This window comes from Ranitomeya imitator, chromosome 1 (genome assembly GCF_032444005.1).
Source record: "Ranitomeya imitator isolate aRanImi1 chromosome 1, aRanImi1.pri, whole genome shotgun sequence".
NCBI lineage: Eukaryota > Metazoa > Chordata > Amphibia > Anura > Dendrobatidae > Ranitomeya > Ranitomeya imitator.
Window position 1 is genome coordinate 838,853,231 of NC_091282.1, and position 26,880 is coordinate 838,880,110.

Below are 26,880 nucleotides of genomic sequence, written 5' to 3' on the forward strand. Positions count from 1 at the left end.
TCTGACATCATTTTTTTTTTTTTTTTTCTGCTCTGTGTTTACTTTTTTTTTTTCCCCTAGACATTTGGGTGATTCTGGACACAGGTGTGGACATGGATATTCAGGGTCTGTGCTCTTCAATGAATAATCTCGTTATAAATGTACAAAAGATTCAAGATACTATTGATCAGAAATCTATGTTAGAACCAAGAATTCCTATTCCTGATTTGTTTTTTGGAGATAGAACTAAGTTTCTAAGTTTCAAAAATAATTGTAAGCTATTTCTGGCCTTGAAACCTCGTTCTTCTGGTAATCCTGTTCAACAGGTTTTGATTATTATTTCTTTTTTGCGCGGCGACCCTCAAGACTGGGCATTTTCTCTTGCGCCAGGAGACCCTGCATTGAGTAGTGTCGATGCGTTTTTCCTGGCGCTCGGATTGCTGTACGATGAGCCTAATTCAGTGGATCAGGCTGAAAAAAATTTGCTGGCTTTGTGCCAGGGTCAGGATGATATAGAAGTATATTGTCAGAAATTTAGGAAATGGTCAGTACTCACTCAGTGGAATGAATCTGCGCTGGCAGCTTTGTTCAGAAAGGGTCTCTCTGAGGCTCTTAAGGATGTCATGGTGGGATTTCCTATGCCTGCTGGTTTGAATGAGTCTTTGTCTTTGGCCATTCAGATCGGTCGACGCTTGCGCGAGCGTAAATCTCTGCACCATTTGGCGGTACTGCCTGAGGTTAAACCTGAGCCTATGCAGTGCGATAGGACTATGACTAGAGTTGAACGGCAGGAATACAGACGTCTGAATGGTCTGTGTTTCTACTGTGGTGATTCCACTCATGCTATTTCTGATTGTCCTAAGCGCACTAAGCGGTCCGCTAGGTCTGCCGTCATTGGTACTGTACAGTCCAAATTCCTTCTGTCCATTACCTTGATATGCTCTTTGTCGTCGTTTTCTGTCATGGCGTTTGTGGATTCGGGCGCTGCCCTGAATCTGATGGATTTGGATTATGCTAAACGTTGTGGGTTTTTCTTGGAGCCTTTGCGGTGTCCTATTCCATTGAGAGGAATTGATGCTACACCTTTGGCCAAGAATAAACCTCAATACTGGGCCCAGCTGACCATGTGCATGGCTCCTGCACATCAGGAAGTTATTCGCTTTCTGGTGTTGCATAATCTGCATGATGTGGTCGTGTTGGGGTTGCCATGGCTACAAACCCATAATCCAGTATTGGATTGGAATTCCATGTCGGTATCCAGCTGGGGTTGTCAGGGGGTACATGGTGATGTTCCATTTTTGTCGATTTCGTCATCCACCCCTTCTGAGGTCCCAGAGTTCTTGTCTGATTATCAGGATGTATTTGAAGAGCCCAAGTCCGATGCTCTACCTCCGCATAGGGATTGTGATTGTGCTATCAATTTGATTCCTGGTAGTAAATTCCCTAAAGGTCGATTATTTAATTTATCCGTGCCCGAACACGCCGCTATGCGCAGTTATGTGAAGGAATCCCTGGAGAAGGGACATATTCGCCCATCGTCATCACCACTGGGAGCAGGGTTCTTCTTTGTAGCCAAGAAGGATGGTTCGCTGAGACCGTGTATTGATTACCGCCTTCTTAATAAGATCACTGTTAAATTTCAGTATCCCTTGCCATTGTTATCTGACTTGCTTGCTCGGATTAAGGGGGCTAGTTGGTTCACTAAGATAGATCTTCGTGGTGCGTATAATCTGGTGAGAATCAGGCAAGGAGATGAATGGAAAACTGCATTCAATACGCCCGAGGGTCATTTTGAGTATCTAGTGATGCCGTTCGGACTTGCCAATGCTCCATCTGTGTTTCAGTCTTTTATGCATGACATCTTCCGTGAGTATCTGTATAAATTCCTGATTGTTTACTTGGATGACATTTTGATCTTCTCAGATGATTGGGAGTCTCATGTGAAGCAGGTCAGAATGGTTTTTCAGGTCCTGCGTGCTAACTCTTTGTTTGTGAAGGGATCAAAGTGTCTCTTCAGTGTGCAGAAAGTTTCATTTTTGGGGTTCATCTTTACCCCTTCTACTATCGAGATGGATCCAGTTAAGGTCCAAGCCATCCAGGATTGGATTCAGCCGACATCTCTGAAAAGTCTGCAAAAGTTCCTGGGCTTTGCTAATTTTTATCGTCGCTTCATCTGTAATTTTTCTAGCATTGCCAAACCATTGACCGATTTGACCAAGAAGGGTGCTGATTTGGTTAATTGGTCTTCTGCTGCTGTGGAAGCTTTTCAGGAGTTGAAGCGTCGTTTTTGTTCTGCCCCTGTGTTGTGTCAGCCAGATGTTTCTCTTCCGTTCCAGGTCGAGGTTGATGCTTCTGAGATTGGAGCAGGGGCGGTTTTGTCACAGAGAGGTTCTGATTGCTCAGTGATGAAACCATGTGCTTTCTTTTCCAGGAAGTTTTCGCCCGCTGAGCGTAATTATGATGTGGGCAATCGAGAGTTGCTGGCCATGAAGTGGGCATTCGAGGAGTGGCGTCATTGGCTTGAAGGAGCTAAGCATCGCGTGGTGGTATTGACTGATCATAAGAACTTGACTTATCTCGAGTCTGCCAAGCGCTTGAATCCTAGACAGGCCCGTTGGTCGTTATTTTTTGCCCGCTTCGACTTTGTGATTTCGTACCTTCCGGGCTCTAAAAATGTGAAGGCGGATGCTCTGTCTAGGAGTTTTGTGCCCGACTCTCCGGGTTTATCTGAGCCAGCGGGTATCCTCAAGGAAGGAGTCATTGTGTCTGCCATCTCCCCTGATTTGCGGCGGGTGCTGCAAAAATTTCAGGCGAATAAACCTGATCGTTGTCCAGCAGAGAAACTGTTCGTCCCTGATAGGTGGACTAATAAACTTATCTCTGAACTTCATTGTTCGGTGTTGGCTGGTCATCCTGGAATCTTTGGTACCAGAGAGTTAGTGGCTAGATCCTTCTGGTGGCCATCTCTGTCACGGGATGTACGTACTTTTGTGCAGTCCTGTGGGATTTGTGCTAGGGCTAAGCCCTGCTGTTCTCGTGCCAGTGGGTTGCTTTTGCCCTTGCCGGTCCCAAAGAGGCCTTGGACACATATTTCGATGGATTTCATTTCTGACCTTCCCGTTTCTCAAAAGATGTCAGTCATTTGGGTGGTCTGTGATCGCTTTTCTAAAATGGTCCATCTGGTGCCCTTGGCTAAATTGCCTTCCTCCTCTGATTTGGTACCTTTGTTCTTTCAGCATGTGGTTCGGTTGCATGGCATTCCTGAGAATATTGTTTCTGACAGAGGTTCCCAGTTTGTTTCAAGGTTTTGGCGAGCCTTTTGTGGTAGGATGGGCATTGACCTATCCTTTTCCTCGGCTTTCCATCCTCAGACTAATGGCCAGACCGAACGAACCAATCAGACCTTGGAAACATATCTGAGATGTTTTGTTTCTGCAGACCAGGATGATTGGGTGTCCTTTTTGCCGTTGGCTGAGTTCGCCCTTAATAATCGGGCCAGCTCGGCTACCTTGGTTTCTCCATTTTTTTGCAATTCTGGGTTCCATCCTCGTTTCTCTTCAGGACAGGTTGAGTCTTCGGACTGTCCTGGTGTGGATTCTGTGGTGGATAGGTTGCAGCAGATCTGGACTCAGGTAGTGGACAATTTGATCTTGTCCCAGGAGAAAGCTCAACTTTTCGCTAATCGCAGACGCCGTGTGGGTCCCCGACTTCGTGTTGGGGATCTGGTTTGGTTATCTTCTCGTCATATTCCTATGAAGGTTTCCTCTCCTAAATTTAAACCTCGTTTTATTGGTCCGTATAGGATTTCTGAGGTTCTCAATCCTGTGTCTTTTCGTTTGACCCTCCCAGACTCCTTTTCCATACATAATGTATTCCATAGGTCGTTGTTGCGGAGATACGTGGCACCTATGGTTCCATCTGTTGAGCCTCCTGCCCCGGTTTTGGTGGAGGGGGAATTGGAGTATATTGTGGAGAAGATTTTGGATTCTCGTGTTTCTAGACGGAAACTCCAGTATCTGGTTAAATGGAAGGGTTATGCTCAGGAAGATAATTCCTGGGTTTTTGCCTCTGATGTTCATGCTTCCGATCTTGTTCGTGCCTTTCATGCGGCTCATCCTGGTCGGCCTGGGGGCTCTGGTGAGGGTTCGGTGACCCCTCCTCAAAGGGGGGGTACTGTTGTGAATTCTGTGGCTGAATTCACTCCTGTGGTCACAAGTGGTACTGCAGCTTCTGAGCTTCCTCCCTCAGGTGTTCTGGTGAGCTCGTTGACTGTTTCATTACTTAACTCCGCCTGATGCTGCTATCCTTGCTCCTTGTCAATGTTTCAGTGTTGGATCTGAGCTTCTCCTGATTGTTCCTGTGACCTGCTGCTCTGTATAGCTAAGTGCTTTTTGCTTTTTTGTTGCTTTTTTTCTGTCCAGCTTGTCTTTTGTTTTGCTGGAAGCTCTGAGACGCAAAGGGTGTACCGCCGTGCCGTTAGTTCGGCACGGTGGGTTTTTTTTGCCCCCTTTGCGTGGTTTTGCTTTAGGGTTTTTTGTAGACTGCAAGGTTCGCTTTACTGTCCTCGCTCTGTCCTAGAATATCGGGCCCCACTTTGCTGAATCTATTTCATTCCTACGTTTTGTCTTTTCATCTTACTCACAGTCATTATATGTGGGGGGCTGCCTTTTCCTTTGGGGAATTTCTCTGGGGCAAGTCAGGCCTATTTTTCTATCTTCAGGCTAGCTAGTTTCTTAGGCTGTGCCGAGTTGCCTAGGTAGTTGTTAGGCGCAATCCACAGCCGCTTTTAGTTGTGTTTAGGATAGGATCAGGTGTGCAGTCTACAGAGTTTCCACGTCTCAGAGCTCGTTCTTGTATTTTTGGGTATTTGTCAGATCACTGTGTGCGCTCTGATCGCTAAGCACACTCTGTTTCTGGATTGCCTTCATAACACTTGTCATTAGCAAACATAACAGTACAAGGAGCCCAAACTAACGATTCTCAATAGAGGGAAAGAAAAAGTTCTGACATCATTTTTTTTTTTTTTTTCTGCTCTGTGTTTACTTTTTTTTTTTCCCCTAGACATTTGGGTGATTCTGGACACAGGTGTGGACATGGATATTCAGGGTCTGTGCTCTTCAATGAATAATCTCGTTATAAATGTACAAAAGATTCAAGATACTATTGATCAGAAATCTATGTTAGAACCAAGAATTCCTATTCCTGATTTGTTTTTTGGAGATAGAACTAAGTTTCTAAGTTTCAAAAATAATTGTAAGCTATTTCTGGCCTTGAAACCTCGTTCTTCTGGTAATCCTGTTCAACAGGTTTTGATTATTATTTCTTTTTTGCGCGGCGACCCTCAAGACTGGGCATTTTCTCTTGCGCCAGGAGACCCTGCATTGAGTAGTGTCGATGCGTTTTTCCTGGCGCTCGGATTGCTGTACGATGAGCCTAATTCAGTGGATCAGGCTGAAAAAAATTTGCTGGCTTTGTGCCAGGGTCAGGATGATATAGAAGTATATTGTCAGAAATTTAGGAAATGGTCAGTACTCATTCAGTGGAATGAATCTGCGCTGGCAGCTTTGTTCAGAAAGGGTCTCTCTGAGGCTCTTAAGGATGTCATGGTGGGATTTCCTATGCCTGCTGGTTTGAATGAGTCTTTGTCTTTGGCCATTCAGATCGGTCGACGCTTGCGCGAGCGTAAATCTGTGCACCATTTGGCGGTACTGCCTGAGGTTAAACCTGAGCCTATGCAGTGCGATAGGACTATGACTAGAGTTGAACGGCAGGAATACAGACGTCTGAATGGTCTGTGTTTCTACTGTGGTGATTCCACTCATGCTATTTCTGATTGTCCTAAGCGCACTAAGCGGTCCGCTAGGTCTGCCGTCATTGGTACTGTACAGTCCAAATTCCTTCTGTCCATTATCTGATATGCTCTTTGTCGTCGTTTTCTGTCATGGCGTTTGTGGATTCGGGCGCTGCCCTGAATCTGATGGATTTGGATTATGCTAAACGTTGTGGGTTTTTCTTGGAGCCTTTGCGGTGTCCTATTCCATTGAGAGGAATTGATGCTACACCTTTGGCCAAGAATAAACCTCAATACTGGGCCCAGCTGACCATGTGCATGGCTCCTGCACATCAGGAAGTTATTCGCTTTCTGGTGTTGCATAATCTGCATGATGTGGTCGTGTTGGGGTTGCCATGGCTACAAACCCATAATCCAGTATTGGATTGGAATTCCATGTCGGTATCCAGCTGGGGTTGTCAGGGGGTACATGGTGATGTTCCATTTTTGTCGATTTCGTCATCCACCCCTTCTGAGGTCCCAGAGTTCTTGTCTGATTATCAGGATGTATTTGAAGAGCCCAAGTCCGATGCTCTACCTCCGCATAGGGATTGTGATTGTGCTATCAATTTGATTCCTGGTAGTAAATTCCCTAAAGGTCGATTATTTAATTTATCCGTGCCCGAACACGCCGCTATGCGCAGTTATGTGAAGGAATCCCTGGAGAAGGGACATATTCGCCCATCGTCATCACCACTGGGAGCAGGGTTCTTCTTTGTAGCCAAGAAGGATGGTTCGCTGAGACCGTGTATTGATTACCGCCTTCTTAATAAGATCACTGTTAAATTTCAGTATCCCTTGCCATTGTTATCTGACTTGCTTGCTCGGATTAAGGGGGCTAGTTGGTTCACTAAGATAGATCTTCGTGGTGCGTATAATCTGGTGAGAATCAGGCAAGGAGATGAATGGAAAACTGCATTCAATACGCCCGAGGGTCATTTTGAGTATCTAGTGATGCCGTTCGGACTTGCCAATGCTCCATCTGTGTTTCAGTCTTTTATGCATGACATCTTCCGTGAGTATCTGGATAAATTCCTGATTGTTTACTTGGATGACATTTTGATCTTCTCAGATGATTGGGAGTCTCATGTGAAGCAGGTCAGAATGGTTTTTCAGGTCCTGCGTGCTAACTCTTTGTTTGTGAAGGGATCAAAGTGTCTCTTCGGTGTGCAGAAAGTTTCATTTTTGGGGTTCATCTTTACCCCTTCTACTATCGAGATGGATCCAGTTAAGGTCCAAGCCATCCAGGATTGGATTCAGCCGACATCTCTGAAAAGTCTGCAAAAGTTCCTGGGCTTTGCTAATTTTTATCGTCGCTTCATCTGTAATTTTTCTAGCATTGCCAAACCATTGACCGATTTGACCAAGAAGGGTGCTGATTTGGTTAATTGGTCTTCTGCTGCTGTGGAAGCTTTTCAGGAGTTGAAGCGTCGTTTTTGTTCTGCCCCTGTGTTGTGTCAGCCAGATGTTTCTCTTCCGTTCCAGGTCGAGGTTGATGCTTCTGAGATTGGAGCAGGGGCGGTTTTGTCACAGAGAGGTTCTGATTGCTCAGTGATGAAACCATGTGCTTTCTTTTCCAGGAAGTTTTCGCCCGCTGAGCGTAATTATGATGTGGGCAATCGAGAGTTGCTGGCCATGAAGTGGGCATTCGAGGAGTGGCGTCATTGGCTTGAAGGAGCTAAGCATCGCGTGGTGGTATTGACTGATCATAAGAACTTGACTTATCTCGAGTCTGCCAAGCGCTTGAATCCTAGACAGGCCCGTTGGTCGTTATTTTTTGCCCGCTTCGACTTTGTGATTTCGTACCTTCCGGGCTCTAAAAATGTGAAGGCGGATGCTCTGTCTAGGAGTTTTGTGCCCGACTCTCCGGGTTTATCTGAGCCAGCGGGTATCCTCAAGGAAGGAGTCATTGTGTCTGCCATCTCCCCTGATTTGCGGCGGGTGCTGCAAAAATTTCAGGCGAATAAACCTGATCGTTGTCCAGCAGAGAAACTGTTCGTCCCTGATAGGTGGACTAATAAACTTATCTCTGAACTTCATTGTTCGGTGTTGGCTGGTCATCCTGGAATCTTTGGTACCAGAGAGTTAGTGGCTAGATCCTTCTGGTGGCCATCTCTGTCACGGGATGTACGTACTTTTGTGCAGTCCTGTGGGATTTGTGCTAGGGCTAAGCCCTGCTGTTCTCGTGCCAGTGGGTTGCTTTTGCCCTTGCCGGTCCCAAAGAGGCCTTGGACACATATTTCGATGGATTTCATTTCTGACCTTCCCGTTTCTCAAAAGATGTCAGTCATTTGGGTGGTCTGTGATCGCTTTTCTAAAATGGTCCATCTGGTGCCCTTGGCTAAATTGCCTTCCTCCTCTGATTTGGTACCTTTGTTCTTTCAGCATGTGGTTCGGTTGCATGGCATTCCTGAGAATATTGTTTCTGACAGAGGTTCCCAGTTTGTTTCAAGGTTTTGGCGAGCCTTTTGTGGTAGGATGGGCATTGACCTATCCTTTTCCTCGGCTTTCCATCCTCAGACTAATGGCCAGACCGAACGAACCAATCAGACCTTGGAAACATATCTGAGATGTTTTGTTTCTGCAGACCAGGATGATTGGGTGTCCTTTTTGCCGTTGGCTGAGTTCGCCCTTAATAATCGGGCCAGCTCGGCTACCTTGGTTTCTCCATTTTTTTGCAATTCTGGGTTCCATCCTCGTTTCTCTTCAGGACAGGTTGAGTCTTCGGACTGTCCTGGTGTGGATTCTGTGGTGGATAGGTTGCAGCAGATCTGGACTCAGGTAGTGGACAATTTGATCTTGTCCCAGGAGAAAGCTCAACTTTTCGCTAATCGCAGACGCCGTGTGGGTCCCCGACTTCGTGTTGGGGATCTGGTTTGGTTATCTTCTCGTCATATTCCTATGAAGGTTTCCTCTCCTAAATTTAAACCTCGTTTTATTGGTCCGTATAGGATTTCTGAGGTTCTCAATCCTGCGTCTTTTCGTTTGACCCTCCCAGACTCCTTTTCCATACATAATGTATTCCATAGGTCGTTGTTGCGGAGATACGTGGCACCTATGGTTCCATCTGTTGAGCCTCCTGCCCCGGTTTTGGTGGAGGGGGAATTGGAGTATATTGTGGAGAAGATTTTGGATTCTCGTGTTTCTAGACGGAAACTCCAGTATCTGGTTAAATGGAAGGGTTATGCTCAGGAAGATAATTCCTGGGTTTTTGCCTCTGATGTTCATGCTTCCGATCTTGTTCGTGCCTTTCATGCGGCTCATCCTGGTCGGCCTGGGGGCTCTGGTGAGGGTTCGGTGACCCCTCCTCAAAGGGGGGGTACTGTTGTGAATTCTGTGGCTGAATTCACTCCTGTGGTCACAAGTGGTACTGCAGCTTCTGAGCTTCCTCCCTCAGGTGTTCTGGTGAGCTCGTTGACTGTTTCATTACTTAACTCCGCCTGATGCTGCTATCCTTGCTCCTTGTCAATGTTTCAGTGTTGGATCTGAGCTTCTCCTGATTGTTCCTGTGACCTGCTGCTCTGTATAGCTAAGTGCTTTTTGCTTTTTTGTTGCTTTTTTTCTGTCCAGCTTGTCTTTTGTTTTGCTGGAAGCTCTGAGACGCAAAGGGTGTACCGCCGTGCCGTTAGTTCGGCACGGTGGGTTTTTTTTGCCCCCTTTGCGTGGTTTTGCTTTAGGGTTTTTTGTAGACTGCAAGGTTCGCTTTACTGTCCTCGCTCTGTCCTAGAATATCGGGCCCCACTTTGCTGAATCTATTTCATTCCTACGTTTTGTCTTTTCATCTTACTCACAGTCATTATATGTGGGGGGCTGCCTTTTCCTTTGGGGAATTTCTCTGGGGCAAGTCAGGCCTATTTTTCTATCTTCAGGCTAGCTAGTTTCTTAGGCTGTGCCGAGTTGCCTAGGTAGTTGTTAGGCGCAATCCACAGCCGCTTTTAGTTGTGTTTAGGATAGGATCAGGTGTGCAGTCTACAGAGTTTCCACGTCTCAGAGCTCGTTCTTGTATTTTTGGGTATTTGTCAGATCACTGTGTGCGCTCTGATCGCTAAGCACACTGTGTTTCTGGATTGCCTTCATAACACCTGTCATTAGCAAACATAACACCCTTGCCAGCCTTGTGACCCTCCACGATCTTGTCTCTGATGGCCTTGAAATGCTCCTTTGTCTTTCCCATGTTGACCATGGGATAATTAAGAGATAATTAATCCAAACATGTGAAGCTCATTGTTCTTTGTGCCTGAACTACTTCTTAATACTTTAGGGGAACCAAACAGAATTCTGGTGGGTTGAGGGGTTGAATAATAAATGACCCTCTGAAAAGACTTTTCACAATTTAAAAAAAAAATAAACAAAGAAATAACATTCTTTTTTGCTGCAGTGCATTTCACACTTCCAGGCTGATCTACAGTCCAAATGTCACAATGCCAAGTTAATTCCAAATGTGTAAACCTGCTAAATCTGCAGGGGGTTGAATACTACTTGTAGGCACTGTATAACCCTAGACATATGTCACTACACACATATAGATATATATACACATATTTCACCACAGGCTGTCCTTAGGCTATGAAGCATAAATCAGATAAACCCTTAAGTGACTGCACTTGATAGAAGAGCTAATTTTTACTAATATTGTCAATGACTCCCCGTGATTGTGGAGCCTACTGAAGCAGTTTAAGAGACCTTTTGAAATGCTTAGGAAGCTTTTGCAGGTGTTTTTTGTTGATTATTCTAAATGACTTTTGGGTTTTTATTGGCTGTAAGCCATAATCATCAACATTAACAGAAATAAACACTTGGAATAGATCAATCTGTTTGTAATGACCCTATATAATATATGAGTTTCACTTTTTGTATCGAAGAACTGAAATAAATTAACTTTTTGATGATATTCTAGTTTTGTGAGAAGTACCTGTAGTGCTCATTAGCGGCACCCAAGATGGTGGCATAATAATACCAGCCAAGGAAGTTTGCTCTGCCCTGCTCTGGCTGCCATGGAGTCCTGATGTGGATGCTAGACCAATGTGCTCAATTGTAGTAGACAAGTACAAAATTTGTTGGTATGTTAAGTCATAAAGATTTCCCTTAGCTGGAAGTATGGAGCTTAGACTATGTTAGAAAAAGAACCCTGCAATATTGTCGCTCAATTTGCACACTACAGTAGGCACAGGGTAGTAAGGCAGTTAACGTTCTACTGGCATTCACCAAACACAGACTCGTTCATCAGATGCCAGATAGAGAAGTGTGAGATAATGCTTCACGGAGCATGTTTTCACTGCTCCATTGGCAGCATGCTTTACACAACTCCATCTGACGCTTGCATGTAGCCGTGCGGAGATGTTAATGCCTAGGGTGATTTAGAACTCTTCAGTTATTGAGTCAACATAGTTTTGGAGACTATTATGCACTATAAACTAAAGATGAGATGATCAATCTGCTGGAAATTGACTTTGAGTCGAATTTCCTGAAATCCACAGGTCTAATGATGACAGGCACCATCGGGTGACCTTCCCATCCCCATAATGACTTGCAGATATATCAAATGGTTTAGCTCAATTAATCTGGGGGAGAGGACTATCACAAAGACAATACAACTTGAGGGTAGGGCAAGCAGTGTGTATTTTAGGATTTTACTGGGTAAGGATTGGAGGTCACAGGGCATAGCTCATTACACATAGGAACAGAAAAAGGACTTAAGGTACCTTCACACATAACGATATTGTTAACGATATCGTTGCTATTTGTGACGTAGCAACGATATCGTTAATGAAATCGTTATGTGTGACAGCGACCAACGATCAGGCCCCTGCTGGGAGATCGTTGGTCGCTGAACAAAGTCCAGAACTTTATTTCGTCGCTGGACTCCCTGGAGACATCGCTGGATCGGCGTGTGTGACACCGATCCAGCGATGTCTTCACTGGTAACCAGGGTAAACATCGGGTAACTAAGCGCAGGGCCGCGCTTAGTAACCCGATATTTACCCTGGTTACCATGCTAAAAGTAAAAAAAAACAAACAGTACATACTTACCTAACGCTGTCTGTCCTCCAGCGCTGTGCTCTGCACTCCTCCTGCACTGGCTGTGAGCCGGAAAGCAGAGCGGTGACGTCACCGCTCTGCTTTCCGTCTCACAGCCAGTACAGGAGGAGAGCAGAGAAGCAGAGCGCAGCGCTGGAGGACAGACGGCTGTAGGTAAGTATGTACTGTTTGTTTTTTTTTACTTTTAGCATGGTATCCAGGGTAAACATCGGGTTACTAAGCGCGGCCCTGCGCTTAGTTACCCGATGTTTACCCTGGTTACCGGCATCGTTGATCGCTGGAGAGCGGTCTGTGTGACAGCTCTCCAGCGACCAAACAGCGACGCTGCAGCGATCCGGATCGTTATCGGTATCGCTGCAGCGTCGCTTAATGTGAAGGGGCCTTTACTGTCCTTTATTCTTCCTGGTAATGTTTGGTGTTAAGTCATAGGGGTGACGCCGACATGGTTTCAGTCACGGCTCTCTGTATAGAGTGCTGTGGTTGTCACCACATCCCCAGCACTAACTGATGGATGGCTTATCATTAGGGCTCATCATTACACTCTATGAACGCTGCATGGAGGAATAAAGTTAATTTCCTCCCAGCAGCGAGGCTATCAGTGCTTGCACTGCATATTATCAGAATCCTAATAACCGGCAAATCAACCCCATGTCTGCAGGTTAATAGCATTATTTTACATGACAAGTTTCCTTTAAGTAGCCTAAAAAGTCTGATACTGCAATTTGTTGTTAAATAGGCAGAAGGTTTACCACCAAATACCATCCATTTTCCTGGATACATTAACAAGACTGTTTGAATTTAAGAGTTCAATAGGGCTTGAATACAGTCCTAGGACACCCAGAGTCTTAGACTCCTATTTTCCTGGCAGATAAATGCTTTGCAGTTTTGAGATTCATGACAAATTTATTTGCCGTCAATCAAATTTTTTAGGAAAAACGCACACTACATACTTCCACTTTTTTCTTCATAAATGTATCTCTGTTAAATTTCAAAGAGAAATACAAATACAAGGCACGAATTGTGCTGGGTTCGGCAGATCACACTTCCACTTTTTAATTAAAAATAATAAGTCCTTAGTGTTTGATACTTTATAATGACTAACTGAAAAGATGGTAACACATAACAAGCTTTCAAGACTACTCAGGTCTCTTCATCAGGCATAGACTAATACAAAATCTGAAGAATCATATATTTATACACAACAGGACACAAAAATAATGCAATAGATAAGACAAGTGATGTGAAGCAGAACTATCATTATGTTAGAGGGATAAATAGTTGTGACCATAAATATTGGAATAGTTCATAGATAAGGAGTGTGAACGTTTTATAGCCCTCTGATTGTGGTCTGATCCAGGGTTGTGATGCCCCCAACTGGTCTGAGAAGCACATTCCTTAATTGATGTAGATAGACATAAATCCATGCGACACATTGATTCCTGATCCGAGAGAGAGTGTCAATGGTTGTCACAATTTGTACTCCCAGACTCTTATGTCTCTTTGTGATGTGAAGTTTCCTTTCAATGCTAGCTTTTCAGGTCCATAATGCTGTGATCAGGGCTACAAAAATGTTTAGTAGATTTATTCTTTCTTCTTCAATTGTATGGCGATGAGAATTAATCCTTGTTCTAAGCTTTTGCCCTGTTTCTTCTACATATAGACCCATTGTTGAACACTTAGTGCATATAATCAAGCACACCACATTAGATAAAAAACAGATTCCAAGAGCCACCAGAATATCAAGGAAACATCTGCTACGTTACAAAAACTAAAGAAGAAAGCAACTGGGTATCTCTAGTAGTCACCTGTAATCCAAATCTGGAAGTATGAAGAGGAGCTGCAAGAAAATTACAGCCTGATTAAAAACCATATTCCCAGACACCCCACTTCTGTGTTTTAGGCAGCCCCTAAATCTAAGAAGCATCATTGTCAAGAGCTCCCTGTCCTCTCCAACAGCTGCAGGAACCTTTCACTGCAACCAGAAAAAAATTAAAATTTGTCCATTTATAATGACAACAGACAAGATAAAGATTCCCAGCTCACATCAGGGCTTCAAGACTCCAAGTACTTTCAACTGCATAACTAATGTGGTGTCCAGCATTATGGACATGAAATTCCTAGCATTGAAAGCAGTACATTATGGTTCTTTTCTTGTTATGAATCAGAAAGGTCGATAGTTTGTTGTAGTATTGTTGTAATTTTTGCTCTCTGTTTTCCTCAGAGTTTCAAATTGCTCCTGGACTTTACTCTCAATTCTAAATATTTTTCTAGCATTGAAAGGTAACTTCAAATCTCAGAGAGAGGAGCCTGAGAGCACAAACTTATGATGACCTTTGATGACACATCCAGAGCAGGAATAAATGTGTTGCATTGATTTATATCTTTCTACGTAAATTATGGAATGTGCTCCTCAGATCATTTTGGGGCATCACAACCCTGGACCAGACCTCAATCACAGGACAATACAACTTTTGCACTCTTTCTATGACCTGCTCCAATATTTACTGCACTGTTTTATGTCTTGTTGTGTATAACCATGTGACTCTTCAGATTTTGTGTTATTCTATGCCTGATCAAAGACCTGAGTAGTCTCGAAAACTTACTACTTGTTACCATCTTTTAAGTTAGCCATTAATAGGTATTAACCACTGAGTACTGAGTAATAATTTCATAGTTTTCACTTTTCAGTGAAACACTCACAATTAAAAGTATAATATTCAGGTAGGAAGCACAAATGGCTGCAATAGTATCATTCTATTACAATAGCACAACCGAATTCTGTGAGCTCTGTAAAGGGAACCTGTCACCAGGTTTTCCCAGTATACACCAGCCACCACCTACAGTATAATGTCTTTTCTACAGTGTTCTATGAATATGTATGAGTCTCCAACCTCCTCTGCATAGCTGAAGAAATATCTTCTATAATGCCCCCATGCGGTGCTGTTCTTGATCTAGTGCCTCCACTCTGGTTGCAAATGCCATCCGTTCCATGTGGATGATGTGTGGAACCCTGCTTCACGTGGATGACGCGTCATATGTCATCCACACAGTGTGCTGAATCACACTCCTGCGCAGGTGTACTTCGCTCTGCCCTGCTGTACTGTAATGTGCATGCATCAGGAGAGGCCAAAGAGAGCCGATGACCTTGTAGTAAGTCCGATGCATGCACATAACAGCATTTTGCTCTGCACTCAGCAGGGTAGAGCAAAGTACACCTGTGCAGGAGTATGTTTGGGGGACATGACAAAGAATGTTTTATCCACATGAAACAGGATTCCGGACATCATCCACATAAAGTAGGGTTCCACACGTCATCCACATGAAGTGCTTCGTATGCAGAGGAGTTTGGAGACTCATATGTATTTTCCTAAAATCCTGTAAAATGTATAGTACTTTAGAATTGGTAAAACCTGATGGCAGGTTCCTTTTTTAATGAGCGATTCTTTCACCAAGGTTTGTAATGGCAGAGTGCATGGCTAGGGGCTTGAATTTTTAAACCTGTGGCAATGAGATTGAATAAAATATCTGTTCCATATAGGGTATCTAATACAGCTCTGGCAAAAATTAAGAGACCACCACATCAAAACCCTGTCATGGACAGCCCAATCTCCAGACCTGAACCCCATTGAAAACCTCTGGAATGAAATCATAGAATGGTAGAGTTGTAAGGGACCTCCTGGGTCATCTGGTCTGGGACCTCCTGGGTCATCTGGTCCAATCCCCTGCTCAAAGCAGGATTCACAAAAACATCCCAGACAGAAATCTGTACAGCCTCTGTTTGAAGTCTTCCATTGAAGGAGAACTCACCACCTCTCGTGGCAACCTGTTCCACTCATTGATCACCCTAACTGTCAAAAAGTTTTTTCTAATAACTAATCTGTGTCTCCTCCCATTCAGTTTCATCCCAATGCTTCTAGTCTTTCCTTGTACAAATGAGAGTAAAGATGATCCTTCAACAATGTGACAACCCTTGAGATATTTGTAGACAGCTATTAAGTCTCCACTCGGTCTTTTTTGCAAGCTAAACACTCCCAAATCCTGTAACCATTCCTCATAGGACATGGTTTGCAGATCGGCACCATTCTGGTTGCTCTTCTCTGAACTTCCTCCAGTTTGTTGATGTCTTTTTTTAAAATGTGGTGCCCAAAACTGGACACAGTATTCCAGATGAGGTCTGACCAAAGAGGAGTAGAGGGCAATAATGACTTCATGTGATCTAGATTGTATGCTTCTGTTAATACATCCCAGAATTGTATTTGCCCTTTTTGCTGCTGCATCACACTGTTGATTCATGTTCAGTCTGTGATCTATTAGTATACCCAAGTCTTTTTCACACGTGCTGTTGCTTAGCCCTAGCTTAGCCCTATTCCTTCCATTTTGTATATGCTTTTTTTTATTTTTATTGCCCAGATGTAGTAGTTTGCATTTTTCCCTGTTGAAAACCATTCTGTTAGTTGCTGCCCACTGCTCCATTTTATTTATATCTTTTTGAATCCTCTCTCTTTCTTCTCTAGTATTAGCTATCCCTCCTAGCTTTGTGTCATCAGCAAATTTAATCAGTGTACCCTCAATTCTTTCATCTAAATCATTGATAAAGATGTTGAACAATACAGGAGGATGATCAAGAGGATGATGGATAGCCACAAGCCATCAAACAAAGAAGAACTGCTTACATTTTTGCACCAGAAGCAATGTGAAAGACTGGTGGAAAGCATGCCAAGACGCATGAAAGCGGTGATTAAAAATCATGGTTATTCCACAAAATATTGATTTCTGAACTCTTCCTGAGTTATATCATTAGTATTGTTGTTTCTAAATGATTATGAACTTGTTTTCTTTGCATTATTTGAGGTCTGAAAGCACTGTTTTTTGTTTTTTTTTTAAATTGACCATTTTTCATTTTCAGAAAAAAAATACAAAATTTTATTGCTTGGAAATTCGGAGACATTTTGTCAGAAGTTTATAGAATAAATGAACAATTTACATTTTACCCAAAAATATATCTATAAAGAGAAAATTCAGACAAACTGAACATTTTGCAGTGGTCTCTTAATTTTTGCCAGAGCTATATTTTGCACAAATTTGGGGGTCCCCTAGTCAGCAAGAAAAATCTTAGAAACACTTTAACAGATACACCTTACTCTTCACAACATACTGCCTATTGTATGACAATGTGTATTCAGTCTTGTCTCTATATTCTATAAATGTGGTATAATTGTCATATTAGCTACTTTTTATTTTTGTTTTAACGTCCTGCCCTTTGCAATGGATTCTTTTTGCTGTTATTCACTCATTAATGTTAACATGTTATCTTTAGTACATATTACTGATTATTGCTACTGATTTTTCTTTTGTCTCTTTATTGGGCTATTCCAGGAGCCATGGCTAATCATCTTATTACCAATGCACTGCTTCGTCCTCGTGGCGCTAACAATCCCTATAATACATTGCTCGGGGAATTGGCTGTCTATAACAACCCTTCTGTAAGCATATACAAATTACAAGGTGTGCTTGAGTTTCTCTTAACCTTTTTGTTGAAAAGACCCTCTGTAACTTTTTAATAGATGGTTTAAAATTTCTAGCAGTTTTTCTTTCTTTGCAACTCCATGCTGCTTTTATCAGTAGTGCTTACTATTAATGTAAATGTAATCATCAAAAGAGTGCATGGTGGGTTTGCAATTAGTTTAATGGCTGGAGCAGCACAATGTACTACTGTTAGCATTGTAATATGGTTTTATAGCTTTTTTTCTTATTTCAGATTGATGTTTTAAACGTTTTAATAATGAGAAAAATTCACATTTGTTAATATTTGCATTACTTTTATTTCGATCACTAAATTCTCTGTTTTCTGAAGATTATCAGTTATTTTCTTTGGGAGATTTTCTTGTGTCTTCTGATTGGGAATTAGTCATGGTGGGATTTGGTGGCCTCCTCCAATACTGTTGGATATATAGCATTAGTTTGTTTTGTTTAGTTTATTACAGCTTTGTTACTAATTTATGAATAATAATACAAATTGATGCAAAAAGAGGGAATTCTCGTATTCAAAGGGAGTCTGTCAGCAGGTTTTTGCTATGTAAACTGAGAGCAGCGTAATGTGGAGTCTGATTCCAGTAATGTGTCACTTACTGGGCTGCTTCAATATATCAGAATAAATCAGTGTTTCATCAGCAGGAGATTATCACTACAGGACTAGGTGTCTCATGCATCCTAGTCATCTGCTGTATAACAATACCCCATCTATGATTGGCAGTTTTCTGTCTATGCACAGTGTACACAGAAATCTGCCAATCAGAGGTGTGGGGGCGTGGTTATACAGAGCTCAGAATTCAGAACACTGCTAGATCTGCACCAGTGAAAATAATAATTATACAAAAATTACAGCATGTAGACCAGCTAGTGAAATATCTCTGATCTCAGCCCCTACATCATGCTGCTCCCAGATTACATAGCAGAAACCTGCTGACAGATTTCATTTAAAGGGAATCTGTCAGCAGCTTTTTTGCTATGTAATCTGAGGACAGCATGGGGTAGGGATGATTTCAAAGATGTGTCACTTATCAGGCTGTTTCTGTTGTTTGCTTTCGATGAAAGTTTTGTCACCTAGTTTCCGTTGCTGGAAAAACGTACCACATTAGAGCACTGCTTTATGTGACACCAGTAATAGCCAATATGTCCCAGTATTGTAGAAGCGTCTTCTGGAAAGGCCTTTTGGAGTTGGAGGGATTTTCAATAATTTTTTACCAAGATGCTGGTTGAGTAAGAATTTTCATTCCATCTGTAAAGGATTGTCTAACAAAGTGTGAGGACATATGAGCATCATTAAGAGTTTTCTGCTTCGGATCCCCTACATGAAAACTGTGATAAAGGTTCAGGAGAACTGAAACGCAGGCCTTTCTTATGACGCATGGTCCAATTTTCATTTCTCAATGCTGATTGGTCACTAAGTATCGGATACAGTCCACTTCAATGACCACAGAAGAACCTCTGTTAGTCATCCTCAAAATTGTTGCCACTGCCTTAAAGATCATGTAGAGTATTATAAAGCTGCTCTGTGGTGCCTTTTTGATAAGCTCTGAGAATCGATGCTTGTAGAGCAGAATTCCTGCATAATAGATGCAATTAAGTCAGCTATAAACAGATACTTAAAGTGGTTGGCCAAAGATCAGAAGCAGTTGACCGCTTCTTTTTTTCATTTGATTCCACATCAGCACATTTTTTTCTTGAGATATACTATGTGTTGCAACTTCATCACAACTCTTTTAGTATGGCCATGTGCAGGAGCCATATTAGTACCGTAAGTATATTAAAAACTTAACGGGGGTTATATTCCCTTTCGAAGCATATCTTAAATATATAGCGCTACATATTTAAGTGTAATAAATATCAGCTAAAGAGCTTGTCATCTTTAAGGCAAAATTCGCTCTTGAGCCAGTAAAGATTTAAAATACATGGTACATTGCTCTGTGATTATTAGGCTTTCTTAAGTGCCATGCACCTGGGTCACTTGTCACCTGGTCAGGGAAAACAAGGACATATACATTTATTTTCGGTTAACTGACTTAAATAAGGATGTCAAGAAATTGAAAGATAACGAATATTATTAAGTAGCATAACTAATAATTACACAGCAATTAAACTATAGATCGATAGAACCTCTTTACCAGTTAAAGAAGCAGCTCAGTGAAATTTTGGGTTCTTTCCTTTTATCTCCTACACCTGTAATACTTTACAATTCTTCTTTGATGTATTGTGTGACTAAGTCATTGCAGTACAGTCTCCTCTTTGGCTTCCTTCAGAGTCCTTGATTCCGAAATTTCACTGTGCATTTTATTGCTCTGTACTCTGCTACTGTATAAATCCCATGATACATCAGCAGAGAATCACATGGACAGATAGAACCAGTAGCATCTACTGTATGTCTGCTGTGGTAACACTGATTATATTTCCCTTTATAGTCTCCCAAATAAGCTATTATATTATAGGTATACAATCAGGAACACCTAACTGTCAACTTTTATATTATAACTGTGTGAAAAGAGCTGTTTAGTCATAATCAGTAACAGTGATAGACGTTTCGTCCCACTCCAGCAAACAACTTCCAAGTCAATGCAATTTCATTAAGCAGTAACTTTTCATGACTGAGATGGTGACATTGTTCAGAGAGTATAAAGTCATTTAATTCCCAGGAATGACCATATGATCACATGAGCTTAATAGAAGGTTTTCACATAGAAATGCACACCCAAATATAGAAACACTGTGTATGTGTATATATATATATATATATATATATATATATATATATATATATATATATATATATATATACATATGGGTATATTTTATTTTTTTACCCTTTTTACCTCATTTCAACAGGAAAAACAACTTTTTCCCTGTTGACTTAGTATTTTTTCCCCTATTGATACCATATTGTCTTTTAAAAATATTTTTGTTTGTAAATATGGGAGGTTATTTTTGAGTGGAGATTCTAATAGAACTTTTGTTTTAGTATCTTTAAGGCAGTGGTTCCCAACCTCTCTTACCATGAGCAACATTCAGATCTGAGAGATGGTCATGGGCCACATCCAGACACCCACCCCAGTAATATTGATACCCAGAACTTCAAAATAGCAGCATAACAGCAGCCAAAGCTTCTCCACAGAAAGCTCACTCATATTTTGTGCCCCCTTCCCTTATAGGCAGTATACTTGTATTCAGAGGTTCCCATTTTAACCTAATTCCATATTCTTGCATGAAGCACCCTCACCACTCTATTGCATCTAGCTTAAGCACCTCTCTAACTGGCAGCATCATCCTATCTTAAGCTCACCATACTTGTCCTTCTTCAGCCCCCCACCAGTATATGTGCTTTCATATCTGCTTTTCTGTGCAGGGCTACTCACAAAAGTCACCATCTAGAGACCTTCTCTTCATAGCTGCTAGCTAGACCTGGTGCTAATGCGCAAATACTGAGGGACAGCCACAAACTTCACATCATGGGGATTTAAAGCAGCTTAGATGCAAATAAAATATTCTGTATTTCAGAGAAGCATGGTGACTTTACAGTGCTGGCGTCCTGGGTTCAAATCCCACCAAGGAGTTTGTATATTCTCCATGTTTGCATGGTTTCCCTTGTGTACTCTGGTTTCTTCCCACACTCCAAAGACATACTGATAGAAGATTTACATTGTGAGCCCCAATGGGGAAAATGATCTTGCTGTTTGTAGTCGCTGTTGAAATAAATGGTATTACATAAGCGAGAAAATATAATAGATAGAATATTGCGTGCAAGGGTCGGTCTACTTGAACTGACAAGCGGTACCAAACAACTGCTGGTCGGCAAATAATTACCAGTGTTCACTAAACAACCATTTTACACAAGCAAACTGTGATAAACATTGTGCACTACCCAAAACATACAGTCAATGTCCCTTCTGTAATAGATCATAAGCTATTTATTGGCTGCCATTGTTCTCGTTTACACAGGATGATGCTTTGCTGAGAAGGAAAATTTTTAAGCAGGTTTAAAAATCATTTCACCTGACGAACCAGCATCACGTCACTGACAGACTGCTTAGGCTTCAAGTTAATCTTAATTAGGACTGCTCATTCGTGATATTCTTTCAGTGTAAACGCACCTTTGCACCAACATACTATTTATTCAGGCTCATAATGACCACTGGAGAATTACCTATTGGTGACTACAGCCTGGACAGGTTGTTCACATGTCACACAATCTGGTGCTGTAAGAGGTAACAAGATGCGGCATCTTATTCACTTCAAGAATTGCCATGAGAGACTGTGGACTGCTGGCAAGTATGGAAGCTGAAGTAACATACAGGTGAAAATTGACCGTTAGCACAAAACGTTATGTTGTCATTGAAGAGGAGTGTGACTAGGCGCCACATGGAAAGTATGGGTGGCATTATGTAATGCACTATGACTGTCATCCCATTAGCCATGCCTTATTCTTTATTATTGGTGTTAAATATGCAGTAAACTATGGCTTATACTATTTGGACTGTGTATACCTCTACTATGGGCGATTTTCTATAGGTAGTATTAGTATATATGCATAGATTGTGGTTGTTGTGTGGCCCTTAAAACTAGTATAGCTATAGAATAGCTATACTAAGAAGCATGACTAAAATTAGATTAAAGCAAACCTGTCAGAATTTTTTGTCGAGATTTGATGCGACCGCTGCCTTTCAGTGCTTATCTACAGCATTCTAGAATCCGACCTGAAGGATAAGAAAAATAAGTTTTATTATACACCCGGGGGGGGGGGGGCAGTCCAGTGACGTCGGGTCCGATGGGTATCGCAGGTCCGGGTCCAGCGCCTCCCATCTTCATCTGATGCCGCCCTCCTGTTGCTTCATCGCTCTCCGGCATCTCGCTCCTGCGCAGGCATACTTATCTGCCCTGTTGGGAGCAGAGTAAAGTTCTGCAGTGTGCAGGAGCTGGGCCTCTCTGACCTTTCCCACTTCTTGCGCACACCAGTACTTTGGTCTGCCCTCAAGAGAGGGCTTGTTTTTTTTTCAAGTAACAGACACTGAAGGAAACTTCATTTTTTACCTGAATCATCTGTGTATCCCAGTGGTGCGATGCTGCAGGCCCAGTGTTGTTGGTGAGGCAGAGCAGAGCGTATTGCGTGGAGCAGGGTCCCCTTCCTCAGGGAGCCAGTGGTCACAGAAGTGTGGCGATGTTGCGGCCCTGTGTTGGTGGTGAGCAAAGGGGAGTAAATCATTGGTTTCTCAGTGGACATTGTCTTGAATCCGTGGGCCACCAGAGGCGGTGAATTTGCAGATCGCAGATTGGGATCTTGGCCCAGCCAATTTCCACATGCGCTGCCTCTGGTTGCCATTTTATTAAAGCCCACAGCTCAGGAAAATGGCTTCTCCCAAATTTGAGGTTGGGGTGCGTCTTATAATCTGAAAATACGGTACACATGGAGCCTTCTCTGCAAGGGACTCTAGTTTTATTCTCCATAGAACAAATGGTTATTAGTACCAAGATGCAGAACTTTACATTTATCCATATTGAATTTCATCTTCTAATTGGAAATTGGATACTTAAACATTCAGTCAAGTCACCAAGTCAGCATGTAACTTATGAACATGATCCATAGACTGCACTATACTAAATATCTCGGTGTCAACTGCAAAAACAGAAACAACACTATAAATCCCATCTTTTTTATTACTACTAAAGAGGTTGAATAATAGTGGATGCAGCACTGAACCTTGGAGTACATCAACTATAACCAGAGACCAATAAGAGTAGCAGTGATTCACCAGAACTCTGGCAATAAAAACCTACACTCTCCAGGTAATAGAGAGAGATGACTGCTGACGATAAGAGCTTACACTTTGTAGGGAAAGGAAAGAGAGATAGGACCCAGTTACCATGAGAGCTTACACTCTGCAGGTGAGAGAGAGAGGACATCACTGACTGTAAGAGCTTACACTCTGCTGAAGAGAGAGGTAGGTTTACCCAGTGACTCTGGAGAAGGAAACAACGGTGCACAAACTGTGATCCAATGGGAGCTAATTTCAGGTGGCCCAGGTACTGACCACCACTGTACAAGTTATCATAATCCATAAGATATCAAAGCTGCAAGACAGTATGTGTAGGCCCGTGCGACAATGCAAAATGATGTTAGCCTACTCTCTGATGTTTCGGCAGTGTGGGAAATAATGCTGTGTTTTTTTATTGTTGCGAAGCGAGAATTGCATCTCAAAATGTTCGAATTCATGTGAAATCACAAATTTCAGGAAATTCAAGTTCAACCTGATTCTCTACGGATCGAACCACTCACATCTGCACACAATCAAATCATACTGAAACTGATCGGGTTCATTTTTATCTAGAATTATTTCATGTTTGGCAATAAGTTCTACCCCCAAGTTAAGGGCATAGCATTGGACAGTTCCTGTGCCCCATTGTGCACTAATCTCCTCCTGGACTGGTGAATGGATACTTTAAACTTTCAGGATGAGATGTCATGGTGTAACCCTCAGATTTTATTCTGGGGTAAACCATATCAATGGCAGTTTCATCCAGTGGGCACTGCAAGTGACTTCAGTACCTTTAACTTTAATCTGAAGGATAACCCATTCAGTTTACCGATCACATCGGAGGTTAATATGAACTTCCTGACATTTTTATACTAGTTGATCCGGAAGGATCCAGGGGAAAGTTACAGACCTTTACATATTGAAAACCACTAATACCTTCATCAGGTGGGAAAGGCGTCAGCCTGTGCCCCTAAAAAAGGTATAGAAAAAGGTCAAAATATATGTACTCGTATAAGGAGAAACTATTTCTCTGATAATAATTAAGAAGTGAGGGACCTGCAACTATTCTTGAAAGGTGCATATCTCCCACCTGTTCTAAATTAAGTTTACAAACATGAAACCACTGGAGAAAGATAAGCATTACTTCCCTCTATATAATAAGAGTCTTAAAGGCTACTAAGTATTATAGATATGAATGACTATCAAGCTAATTATACCCTGGATGTGTTGTCTAGGCAGTGGGGTATTTTTTTTGCTGACCTAGATTTGAGAGATAGGTTCTCTCCACAACAGCCATCATGTATACTAAGAGCCAACCCCTTGGAGACCAAGTAGTACATAGTTACTAAAGAAAACCTAGAGGACCTGGGACCTGGCTTAAACACAAGATATGTTGCACTTTTTTTTAATTGAGACTGCTTCAGATTGTGCGAGTAAGTTAAACCAAAACTGTAAAACTTTCTTGTCTAGCGGTTTAACTGCTTAGCAATGTCTTATTAGAGACTGAAAATGGCATTTGCCCTCTAAACTATGTAGGCAAATAACATAGAATTTAGGAAACAAATTGATAAGCACCTTAGTGATATCAGATGCTCTACACCAGTCATAAACAATTTCACACCGTATTATAGAATTTGATCAGAAGGATTTAAATTCTATTTCTTTCTGTGCTATTGTGTTACCCCTCACCGATATCTTCTTACCTTTCAATATAGTATGAGTACATCTGTGAATTCATAATGAAATGAATTAATCAATGAAATGTAGCTCCCCAACACCAGCAGCATTCGTGCGGCCCTACAATAAGGACAGTGCCACCACCATTTCACTGTAGGCACCATGCATTTTTTTAATCCTTTCCTTTGCCACGCCATACAATTTTTAAGCTATCTCTTCCAAAAACATTTATTTTGGTCTCATCACTCCAGAGTAGAAAGTCCCGGTAGTTGTCATATTTTTCCGCATGGACCCTGGCAAATTTTAGGCTTACTTTTTTGTTCATGGGCTTTTCCTCTGCAGTGTATGTAGTATTGTTACACAGGAAACACTCTCCTTGGTTTGGCTTTCTACTTTAGCAAATTGCAGTGAACTCGCATGCTTGTTTTCTTCAACTTTTCTCATCAGTCTCTCAGGTTTAGGTGTTAACTTCCAAAGTTGGCCTGGACATCTCTTTTAAATGGTAGCAGTTCCATAATTGTTATATTTTTATATGTCTTTTGCTAGAGTATTCTGTTGATAAACAAAGCTTTGCTGATCTTCTTGTACCCTTCAGTCTGTAAAAAAAAATTTTTCCCTCAGGTCTTGTGACATTTCTCTTCCATGTAGTGCCATTGTTTACATCATGAAATGGGAAGCATTTATCTTTGTTAAGTAACACCCTGTCTGCTGGACATGTATTTAACTAATTACACTTACCTGTGGTTGAATTCTTGTTAATTGTAGTCTAAACCTTGTTCCTGAGACTTTCATTTGGGCGTACTCATTTTTCTAACATGGCCTTGAATGAATTTGCTAGGAAAATGAGCATTTGGGGTGCGCAAAATGACAAATCTTGTTTACAGTTAATGACTCAAATTGTGGGAGTATTTTGTAGTATTTTATCTCATAGAAAGTCTTACTTCTCAAAGGAAGGTAAAGGTTTCTGACAAATCTGTTGAGGTATTTTTATTTATGCTGAGCACTGTATATATCTATGGCATTTGTGTATCTGCGTAATGCTGTTTGTGTGTTTATTGTCAATTTTAATTTTTATCACTTACGTAATATACTTGGTAGTATCTTATTCCTCTGAAGTCTGTATTGTAATTCAATATATAATATTCGTATTTTAAGTTTTTATGTTAAGGGCTGATTGTACATGTTTCATATACTTATAAATTATTTCATATGAACACCATCGCCAATTTAGTGCTGTGTATATACAGCTGTGTGAAAAAGTGTTTGCCCCTTTCTGTTTTCCTCTTATTTTGCATGTTTCTCACACTTAAATGTGTCAGATCACCAAACACATTTAAATATTATACAAGGATAACAAAAGTAAACAAAAAAATGCAGTTTTGAATGAAGGTTTTTTTTATTAAGTGAAAAATAAATCCAAACTTTCAGGGCCCTGTGTGAAAAACTGATTGACCCCCCAAAGACATAAATTAACTGTAGTTTATCACATCTTTGAGAAACTGAGTTAAAATTCCCTAACCACACACAGGCTTGCCTACTACCACACCTGTTCTCAATCAAGAAATCACTTACATAGGACCTTCCTGACAAAGTGAAGTAGACCAAAAGATCCTCAAAAGCTAGACATCATGCTGCAATCCAAAGAAATTCTGGAACAAATGAGAAACAAAGTAACTGAGATTAGTCTGGAAATAGTTATAAAGCAATTTCTCAAGCTTTGAGACTCCAGCGAACCACAGTGTGAGCCATTTTCCACAAATGGCGAGAACATGGAACAGTGGTGAACCTTCTTAGGAGTGGCCTGGCTAACCAAACTTACCATAAGAGCACAGTGATGACTCATCCAAGAGGTCACAAAAGACCCCATAACAACATCCAAAGAACTGCAGGCCTCACTTGCCTCAGTTAAGGTCAGTGTTCCTGACTCCACCATAAGAAAGAGACTGGACAAAAATTACCTGCATGGCAGAGTTGCAAGACAAAAACCACTGCTGACCAATAAGAACATAAAGGCTCATCTCAGTTTTTCCAGAAAACATCTAGATGATCCCCAAG

The 26,880-nt window shown here is 41.7% G+C and overlaps 1 protein-coding gene across 20 annotated transcripts in view; it reads left to right on the plus strand.

Moving 5' to 3' along the window:
- The window catches only part of ADGRL3 (adhesion G protein-coupled receptor L3), a 1,214,649-nt gene that overhangs the window by 983,622 nt on the left and 204,147 nt on the right, over window positions 1–26,880 (plus strand). For 8 of the 20 annotated variants that reach the window (XM_069740657.1, XM_069740665.1, XM_069740654.1 and 5 more), the window contains one exon: window positions 17,225–17,353. The exons of 7 other annotated variants lie outside the window; for them this stretch is intronic. In XM_069740657.1, coding sequence (XP_069596758.1) covers window positions 17,225–17,353 — 129 coding nt within the window. The remainder of the gene's footprint in view (window positions 1–17,224; window positions 17,354–26,880) is intronic. 5 more of the 20 variants (XM_069740670.1, XM_069740671.1, XM_069740668.1 and 2 more) reach the window with 1 other exon arrangement.